At 39.4% G+C, this 10,646-nt stretch overlaps 1 protein-coding gene across 1 annotated transcript in view; it reads left to right on the forward strand.

Moving 5' to 3' along the window:
• Positions 1 to 628: 628 nt before the first annotated feature.
• Positions 629 to 10,646, forward strand: part of LOC118422225 — a 24,337-nt gene continuing 14,319 nt past the window's right edge. Inside the window, exons 1-13 of the mRNA XM_035829742.1 lie at positions 629 to 780; positions 1,383 to 1,499; positions 2,197 to 2,370; positions 2,554 to 2,621; positions 2,983 to 3,080; positions 3,498 to 3,648; positions 6,875 to 6,987; positions 7,393 to 7,540; positions 8,109 to 8,182; positions 8,873 to 8,979; positions 9,124 to 9,319; positions 9,750 to 9,998; positions 10,292 to 10,387. Of these exons, the coding sequence (XP_035685635.1) occupies positions 651 to 780; positions 1,383 to 1,499; positions 2,197 to 2,370; positions 2,554 to 2,621; positions 2,983 to 3,080; positions 3,498 to 3,648; positions 6,875 to 6,987; positions 7,393 to 7,540; positions 8,109 to 8,182; positions 8,873 to 8,979; positions 9,124 to 9,319; positions 9,750 to 9,998; positions 10,292 to 10,387 (1,721 nt within the window). The 5' untranslated portion in view covers positions 629 to 650. The remainder of the gene's footprint in view (positions 781 to 1,382; positions 1,500 to 2,196; positions 2,371 to 2,553; positions 2,622 to 2,982; positions 3,081 to 3,497; positions 3,649 to 6,874; positions 6,988 to 7,392; positions 7,541 to 8,108; positions 8,183 to 8,872; positions 8,980 to 9,123; positions 9,320 to 9,749; positions 9,999 to 10,291; positions 10,388 to 10,646) is intronic.

The raw sequence follows: 10,646 nt of genomic DNA on the forward strand, positions 1-10,646 counted from the left end.
TCTTTGGCACATTTTGAGAAAAGATGAAAGACTGCTGTTTTAAACATGTTTCTTTCATCCTGTTGCGCTTAGCTCGTATGGGTATTGGTAGTGATAAGGGGGTCTATTCTTGATAATATGACTTTTGTACACTCCTTTTCACTGTGAGAATCAAAGACATGGAGTCAAAATCTGACTATTGAAAATACAATTAATGATACAACTGGTAAAACACTATACATGAAAATTACAGCCTTAGAAATTAAGATTATTCAAAATACAAAAAGTATTCAAAATACTATTGACATGATTTACAACAATAAGATAGTCACAGCATTTAATTGCTTCCTAATCTTGAACATTTCACATTGGCGGTCGATACAATACATGAACATTTAACAGATTTAAAAATTTGATGGGATTTTCATTTACATATCAACTAAATAGAATGCACCTTGTCTACATACTGTTATTCAACAAAGTAGTTAGATAGGGAATTGGGCTGTTTCTGTAGCGCTCTGTGTGTACTGGTAATGTTACTAGTTGATTGTTTTGTCGCGTTACCCTACCGCTGACGTCTCCTCTTCGCTTGGGGAGCCTGTGTCGGTACTCGTCTGAGGCGTATGTACAATAATGGTAACTTACTGTTTTTTATTTATTAGTCGTCCAACATGAAGAGGATAGTTGGTGTGGGAGTACCCTTGGTGCTGATCTTGGCCGTCTCCGCGTTCCTAATCCTGACTGCGTCAAAGAAGGACCCATTGTCTGAACCCGGACACCGCGTCATCAAACGGTCCCTACGTAAGTGTATGACTCCTTACAATCTGGTTGATTGATCATAATGACACCAATCATGACCAGACGTCAATGTTATAAACGGTATTTGAAAATAAGCCGGTTCATCGTTCGAACTACACATGCGCAACATCAACGATGAACCCTTATAACTTGTAAACAGTCTATTGTAATGCTAGGTACATGTGTGTTTTGTATATGACCCTTAACTTTGATGTATTACCCACGGTTTATCTTACTGCGTGTAAATGTCCACAAACCATAAACAGTACATGTATACTTGGTACAAGTAGATTGATGGACTAAGTGGCTTATGTATAATTATAATATGGGTAAAACGTATCAAACACGGTTTTCTTTTCGGAATCCAAAGCTCTCATATGCATGTTTTCCATTGATATCTTGCCATATTGCACACGGTGTTCAATGTCATGTATTAACTAGCTCCCAATTCCGATAAGGTGGCGTTATGGCAACACTTTGCACTTGGATTTTTGAGGGAATAAATACTAATATGTAAGAACGTAATAATTTATAGAGTAGTGTAGAAAACAACTTTTCCTCTCAGTGTTCATGATTATGTTTCTTCACGCCATTGTCTACTCCAGCATTGCCAGATGAACTCCAAGATGCCATTCGAGCAGCAGCTGCTGAAGACGCCCCTGCTTACGTTAAGGACAAACGCTTCCTCCCGGCCATTGCGAACCTTGCTGGAAAACTTTTATGTAAGTATTTTGACCTTGTTACTGGTTTGGTACACAGTACTATGTCTACTGCTGACTTAGGTACCCTCTGTTTTCAGCATACTCTTAATTATGTCAGGCCAGGCACATGTCAAGGGCTGTAACCACAGTTGATTCCCCCATTGGCACAATCCCTGAAACAAGACATTGTAAAATTACTTACCTTTGTTTCAATCTCAAAAACTCATCTCCGCCAGAAAGTCAAAGGCTAATTAGCATGGAATAAATTAAACAGCGTGTCAACCAGCTCAGACTCTCGTCACAGCCTGGCATGAGAGGATGTGCTATCTGCAAATGTGTATAAGGACAATCTTGCAGTCATTTAAGCTGTCGTCACAAAGCAGGAAAAATAGCCCTCACCACGAGTCTGGGAGGTCTATGAAGACATTTTCGGTCTGGCCACGATTATTAGGAATAGACCGATGTTAGCACGTCACCCAGCCCCATGGAACATCACGGGGTGGATTTTCAGGGAAAACCAAGCTCCATTCTAGGACAATTTTGAAATTTGGCGAACTCAATAAATACGTCTGACTGTCAAGATATTTGTGGAAATCCTGGCGTCACCTCTCGATCAGACACAGAGGATGAACTGACCTGAATGCCATTGTCAGTGTAATGTTGTTTCTATCAACGCTGTATCTGATACCAAATGTTTCTTCTATCTCACCATGTACAGCATCAGGAGGGAGCTTCGATGCAGGAAAACTGACCGACACAATAAATCAACTGGGCGGCATGGAGAACATGGGACCGGACATCATGGCGCAAAGTGTGAAACAGGAGGCTGAGGTCGAGGCAGAAGTGGAAAAAGAGGTGGCCCAGGAAACGGTCGATAAGATATTTGGAAAAGGTAAGGCAGAAAAGTCTGATATGCAAATATAAGGAAGCTTTGAAACGTTTGACTCCTCGCGTACATTGATAAGTTGTCATTTAGCTTGTGTTATAAAATCTCTCTGATCATGCTTGTGAGGGCTTATAGCTTACTAGTACTACCAATTCTACGGAATGCCTTTCGTTTACCATTGTCTTACAGCTGAACATGAAAAGAAAGAAGATGATGATGATGATGACGGTGGTGACGGCCAGGAGCATGACATAAAGGTGCACCAGAACTGTAACAGTTCTCCTTTTTTGTTTGCAATTTGAAATAGACTTGTGTGGTTATTCTCTACTCAGAGAACATGGAAGCACTGTATTGAGAGTCCTATAGTTTAGAGAGTTTAATTGCAGTAATTTCAACGTGTATTATAAAGGAAAACGGTAGAATTGATTGGGGGAAGTCATCAAAGCTTTTGACGTTGAGTGAAATATGTCGGCAACTTTATTTGAAACCTATTCCTTTCGTGAATTTGTTAATTGGTTTCTTTTATATATATATGTTCAAGTCACTTGACTTCCAAATGCAACTGTAACAACCGACTGTATTGAAACCACCGTTGATATAATGTACTTTGTTTTGCAGGCTGAAGTAGACTTCATTGCACAGAAGGGCATGGTTGAGGATGACATGTTCGCTCCACCAGGGATGGAGATGAAAATAGACGTGGAGGAAGACCCCGGGTATGTATTTGGTCCGTTATCTTTGCCTACTTACAGATAAAACTACCTGTCAATATGGCACTTGCCCCCCCCCCCCCCCCCAAGTCCTTGTCAACATTTCTCGTCTCGGCCATTGTCTCGATTTGCATTACAATGCCCAGAGTACGTTTTGTTTCTGGTTAAAACCTTTGATCTGTTACCCACAATTACAGTTACTCGTACACACCTTTCGTCGCGCATGCCTACTCTAAATAGTAAAGGTGCTTATCATAATGTTTAAAAAAGCAATCTGACCATTTACGTTTCTAAGGCATATATTCATGCACGTGTAGATCAGCAGCGGATATATCTTAGTCAGATTCCCCATTTTCATTACATTGGCTACATGTATTTCTATCCAATGGCGATTGTGAGTAAGCTTTATTTCTCCAATGGCAGGGAGGAAAGCGAACCCGATGAAAGTTCCGAACCAATGGCGTTCTCTTACCCTGTGGGGATGGGTCCTGCTCTGATGAACGGATGTTTCGGAACAGGATACGTAGAGGGTGATCCATGCTGGAACAAGATGGATGTCATCCCAGTCTGCTGGGTGAGTTTTGAATCCCGGATTTAAGGCCGCAGCGTACAGTATCTATTCAATGACGTAGGGGTAAAAAAGTAGCGCGACCGAAAGCTGGAAGCGGTCTCACTAAATACCGAAAACAACCGAAAACAACCGAAAACAACCGAAAACAACCGAAAACAACTTGAAATTTACCGAAAACAACCGAAAACAACTCGACAAATACCGAAAACAACTCGAAGCCACTTAAAGAATGTCAAAGCAATCATGAACAACCTATCAGAACCCGAAAAAAAACGAAAAACAACTCGTAAACTACAACAATGTCTATATTATCTTCATCTACTGATTACTATCCCTTGAATTATTTTCTCCACGGCCGAGGGAGAGAATGGAATGATTCTGAAGGAAGGATTCTTTCAGCAAAGGGGATGTAGCCGGTGAAAACACCTTTCCATCGATCACACGCTGTTTTATGGTGTAAAGTAAAATCCTTATTTTGATCATTTAGTTTAATCTGTGGCCTCTGTGGTAATACACGTTTGCGGTTTGTCTATTTAGATCGATTTGTTATGGCAGCGGAAATGCGTTATAATTGAACAAGAAATATACTAGATTATTTTGGTTGCTAGAAAAAAAAGGAAGTACACATTAGCTGAATAGGCAGCAGAATTTGCCAGCAGTAATTAATAAGCAAACCTATTTTCCAAGCAGAGATTTCGTCGGGGGATAGCAGTGACTGCTATTTCTTGTTGTGGCCAATACTACACCCCGCCCCTACCGTTACCTCTGCTTGGAGTTACAATAGATGCCAAGTAATATAGATATCCATTGATGAGTTTGCGAGTTGACCAAGCAGTCCCCGTTTATAACGTACAGGGTCCGTGAATCTGAATGTGAACATTAATATATTCGAACAGGCAAAGGAGATCGTTGACTTTATTATTACTAATATTGTATTAATATCAGGGGTCGTCAAACAAATAAATCCATCGTAGCCTAACTCCTGTCCAAAATAAAGTAAAAATTATTAAATAATAGCCCACTGAAATGATTGTCTGTTGTTTATGTTTGTGTCGAGTTGTTTTCGGTAATTAGTGAAAGTTGTTTTCGGTAATTAGTGAAAGTTGTTTTCGGTTGTTTTCGGTATTTAGTGAAAGTTGTTTTCGGTTGTTTTCGGTATTTAGTGAAAGTTGTTTTCGGTTGTTTTCGGTTGTTTTCGGTTGTTTTCGGTAGTTTTCGGTTGTTTTCGGTTGTTTTCGGTTGTTTTCGGTTGTTTTCGGTATTTAGTGAGACCCGCTGGAAGCGCCTATAAACACTGAAACGTGAAAGACAGCGGGGGATGAGCTTTGCTATGTAGTAGTATAAGGAGTCGAATTTCATGTGGTATGTGTAAGGTTATGATGTTTGTCCATTTGGTGAATAAATGCGCGTGACCTTTACAGCTGCCTGCCTCGGTGAGTCGATTGCAGTTCCGCATGACCCCGCATGACCCTATTTCAAGGATTGCGTAAAATTTAAGAAAAACGACAACTTTTTTTGCTTTTCAGTTATTATGTAGGTTATATACTCGACTTTAACATCATGTTAGTTTGTCGCGCTTCAGAAGTGAACCCTGGTTATGATTTTATCCGCGTCGATGTCAGTCACCTTGTGGTTCTTAACTATAGGAATCCCCAATTAGGCCCAAAACTGTACTCTGCTACCACAACCTGGCTTGATTCATGTCCCTGAAACTATCAAGAAGTAAATAGTATTACTTTCCATGATCAAGGCATCATGCTATAGTTCTAAACATACATGATTCAAATAAGTTTCTCATTACCATATTTAGTTTCTGCTAATATTCCACCTATCATAATTAATAAGTGTTACATGTATTGAAGACCAGTTATTGCAAACAATGGAATTATACAATGTCATCATTGATTATGCAAATTAAGTCATCATTTGCATAACATGCATATCATTATGAACATCTTTGCCCAAGCTACCAGCATGCCTTAGATGATGCCAATCCGTCGATCCTTTCTGCAGTTATCCTCTTTGGAATGTCTTGACAAAAACGCCCCTGCAGTTTCAAAATTAAATGTTAGGAGGCTGAAACCTCCGATCCCCCACTTTGTCATGACACTGCAAGCTATCTACCAGCCAAATGTCTGTATCTGTATCTATATAGCCGGGATAACCGCCCTTCGGCGTAACACACCAGCTTCGCAGGCACGCGACGCGGCAGCAGCTGGTTATGTTACACTGAACGATCCGTCACAACTAAATTTTGCACATCTATCTGCAAGCGTTCTTTAAAACTATCCAGAGAAGATGCCCCTACTGTGCTTGGTGATAACAAATTGCACTCTACGATAGTTCTGGGAAAATACGAATTTTTGAACATATCAATCCTAGCTTAGTAACTCTGGTACTTGAAGTCATGGCTGTTTCTTGTTCTTTTTTGAGCTGGTATTAGATACTTATCAGTCGGTACGTCCGCCAGTCGGTATGTCAAGATTATATCACATCCAGGACAAGAGATACATGGAAAAAAACGCTATGATAGAATATCCTCATTAATTATGCAAATGTACTTCTATTTATCATAATTAGTATGTCATTTTGTACAACATTGTCTAAGGTATCTACATACTAAAAATCATGAAAAGCCGTTGTTACCTTCTTGAGTTATCCTCTTCAGAAGTTTTTGACAAAAATGCCCCTGCTATCCCAAAACTAGACGCTAAGGGGCCCAAACTTATGTTACTTATTTCTGAGAACAAGAGCTATCTAACACCCCCAACTCGTGACCATAGCTTGTTCGAAACACGAGATAGCAAACCCGGAAGTTGAGCTGCAGTACCAATGGAAGCCGCTAGGGAGCCCAAAATCTAATCATTTCCAGCTTTCATCACACACTACCAACACAACAAGTATGAAACCAAGTCACCTTGCCGTTCTTGAATTATCTTGTTTACACACAGACACACAGACACACAGACAGACAAACGCAGGGTAAAATATAACCTCCATGACATTTCATGGAGGTAATAACGTGCTGTTATTCAAACTTACAGAGAAACATGGCAATGGAATGAAACGTACAGATGCCTTTTATCATCACTAAAATCATTAAAATTCCCGGTGCTGTCTCATGGCCTTCCTTGAGATTTTTCTGTTAGCACTGGAGGAAAAAGTACCTAGTCAGTAATGATTAATCATTCATTAATTACCGCAACATTATCGTGCTATTGTCACACAGAACATGATGGAGGGGTGTGCCTACATCGGGGTCGGCTTTGATGGTCGCGGAGACTACAGCAGCACGTCCAGAAGGAAAACAGTCGTGCAGCGGAACTGTAACAACGAGCGCTCGTGAGTATCAAGGATACGCTCTATCGTATGTCAACACTTTGTAATATTCTAATATGTCTAATCTAAAAGTAATCTACAAACACACACACACACACACACACAGCAAACATATACCACGTGCCTTTCGGTAATGTTGATCCTACAAGCAGATCCTACGATAGCATAAGGTGCCAGCTGTGAAATGCTGTATCAAAAGCTGCCAGAGGAGTGAAGCCGGCATTGGAGTGTGTTTGGCAGATGACGTCCTTTGGGCCAGCTGTACTCCTTAGCCAGTTTTGATACTATCTTAGGCTACTGGTAAATCTGCCTGGATATTACATGCTGCTGCATTTTATATAATTTTCATTACAAGACTGCATTATGCTATGACAATGTAATAAAAGTATTGTTCACTGTGTACTACAGGTACCACGACGAGGACGTACCGGACAACATGAACGTTCACGGCATCTTTGACACGGATGTCGGCTCCGAGGTCTATGAGTCCAAACAGGCTTATCGTCATTCCCTCCAGATGAAAGCCGGAATGTCATTTTCCGGATTTGGTTTCCAGGTTTGCTTGCACGTTGTTGTTGTTTTTTTTCACTGAATTTTAGTTTTGTCTACCAGGCTCCAGTTTTATTCCGGACCTACAGATTACTTTCGAAAACCTTTAAGTTAATAGTTGTTAAAAGATCAAAGTATTTCCATTTATGATATGATAAATGATGATGGGTTTCAAGTTTGGTAACAACGTTTTTTACTGAAGAATTTTAGTTTTGTGTGACAGGCTCTAGTTTATGTATAAATTGATATTTGTAAGTATGATATATCAAATGATATATTTGTATATTCATATTCTATAGAATTCTGAAATTGGGAAGCAAAATTCTGGAACCTAAGCCAGTATTCAGGAGAGTCTATTGACTTTACATTGGAGACATCTAATTACAACCCATATATTCAAAATCTAATATGTCATAATTTATTTAATTGATATATTATCAAAAAAAGGTTCTTCAGAATTATATTGTTGAAATATTCAGTTGCTTGAGTAACTGCTAGTTGGCTTATCTTTTTACCTTGATGTCTTACCTTTATAACTTTTTTCCTAACCGTTAATGAATCCTATTTCTGCACAGGCTGCCGTTGATGGGAAGGGGTCATCATCACAGAAGCAGTCCTTCATGTCTCTTATTCAGTGTAACGTGATCAGGTGAGTTTGCTTTCATATGACATTGTGTACTCCTATGGTTATTGCAATGACGGATGAACAGTACAGGGACGTAAAATCATCACCAAATAAACAACCAAGTGAGCGAAGCAAACTTGTTGTTTTAAATGAAGTGACTATACAAGTCATTGGTCAGTCGATTTCCATCTTGCTTTACCCCACCAAGCGAGGGAAAAGCAAGTCTTTAACGTTATCATCCTATAGCCAATAACCTACATTCCGTTCCTGCAATTCTGCATTATGCTCGATCATATATGTATGACCTTCAGGGCTATACGATAATATGATTATAGATAACGCAATTAAGCAACTGGATATGATTTTGGAAACGGTCAGACATTTCAAATAAATTCCTTATCTTCCATCAGTGACACTGACGTTTTAGATAACAACCTTAGCTTTATATGTGAATAGTTTCATCAGGTTGGGATGTTAGTGTGAATAAAGCAATGGCAAAACGAGTCTCTTTATCTTTTGTCAATAACACTGACGAAACATAACAAATGTTGTCTGAAACGTTAACGTCTGACCGTTTCCAAAATATCCAGTTGTTTGAGTATTTTCTAGTTGACGTATCTTTTTCACCTTGATGTCTAACCTTCATAGAAGGGTTATAAGTAACCTTTGTTGATGAGAAAATTTGACTCATTGTGCCATACATTTCACCTTTAGGTATGAAATCTTCCTGGATGAGATCACGCCGGATACCCTGAGCCTGCCCTTCCTGCGAGACTTCTTGTCTCTTCCGAAAAATTTCATCGTGGGGCAGGCAAAGCTTCGTAAGTTTTAATCATTATTGATTTTCTTATATCATATCAAGAATATCTTACATATTTAAGAAATCAATATATTTTTCTCAATGCAGAATCAGTCACAAACATAAGCAAAAACTTTGCTCTTAGACAACCATTTGTTACATACAGAACGGTTCATCATCCGCTATGGAACTCATTTCATCAAGTCGGCAAAGTTTGGCGGTTCCTTCAGGCTGTTTAAGACTCAAGAAGCCTCCAAGAGTGAAAGTCTCGAGGATTTCTCCATCCAGGCCCAGTCTTCTTATAATTCTCTTTTTTTCAACGCCGGTGGTCACGCTGGAATGGGCTCGTCTGGTGGATCCGCGTATGACAAACGTTTCTTTTACTCTTGTGATGGTGGGGATACGGTAATGGTGGGGATACGGTAATTTGTTATAATATAACACAATGTATCCATACATATTGTTGGGCTTTTCTGTCACAACCAGTGAAAGATCCCTTCGGTGAGCTAACTTGGTTCGAAAGTGGTTTCATTTTCACTTTAAATGTTATGCAAAATTAGGGGCATTTTTTTCCTTTAATTTCATAACACTTGACGACCTAATGAATAATACTCAGATTGAATTGAATTATTTTTCAATTACCTGTTGTACGAAAAACTAACCGATGTCCTTCATAATTCTTGACCAGAGGAACAAACGTTCCATGAAGCAAGATCGCTGTAAATCTTATCAGCCTTGTGAAAAACGAATCCCTTGTGAATATTAAACAATCAAACGCCTGTAATCTTACAGACAGTCTTCTAAGACTTCCAACACACACGTGACAGTAGAAGGAGGCGACCAGGAAGTTGCCTCCATCGTAGCTGACTTCTACTCCACCGGCTTCAAAGACACCTTCACCGAGTGGCTGAAGTCCATCCCTACATACCCCAAACCCATCGAGATGTTCATGGGCACCATGTCGGAGCTGTTGGACATGAACTACAAACTTCTCTTTCCCTTTGACATCAGTGATGCTGCAGACGGCTGCTTCAGTGAAAAGTGAGCTTTATCACTCATCATTTCAATTTTACCAGTAAATGGACAACTTAAAATATGTGCTGCGGCATTAACTCTGTTCTGTAAATAAAGATAAAAGTAATATCATCTTTGTACTGAAAATCCTAATATCTTTTATCTTACTTTGGCCTAATGGCACAGAATGTGGGACAGTGGATTGTAGGGACTTAGAAAGAAGAAGGCAATAGAATCTTCTAAGTTATCATGTAAGGTTCTTGCAAGATTCGAATGTTCTAACTTGTATTAACTTCCGTATTCTTTAAACAAATCCACAGCCTGAAGACCGAAGAGATCACAGGAAGAAAGTACTATGAGGTGAAGAAGCTGGTGAACAACAGCAATGGAGTGATGGAACCTGCCACTGAGAAACGGTAATTCTGACATTTGTAGAAATGATTAATCATGAAGCTAGTTGGGATGCACTGTAATTTGAAGATCTATCTTGAATTGGCAACAATATGATATTGATAATAGATTTTTAAAAATAGATCTGATTTAGGTGTAGGTGCAAATCTGATGTTTACATCTAATCGATTTGGATTGCCATGATTATACGAAGTCAGCAAATATCTTAATGATTTCTTACCCTTTCAAGTTATCCAAGGCTCAGGTCAAGGATTGATCGGCAGA

The sequence above is a fragment of the Branchiostoma floridae genome, chromosome 9, assembly GCF_000003815.2.
Source record: "Branchiostoma floridae strain S238N-H82 chromosome 9, Bfl_VNyyK, whole genome shotgun sequence".
NCBI lineage: Eukaryota > Metazoa > Chordata > Leptocardii > Amphioxiformes > Branchiostomatidae > Branchiostoma > Branchiostoma floridae.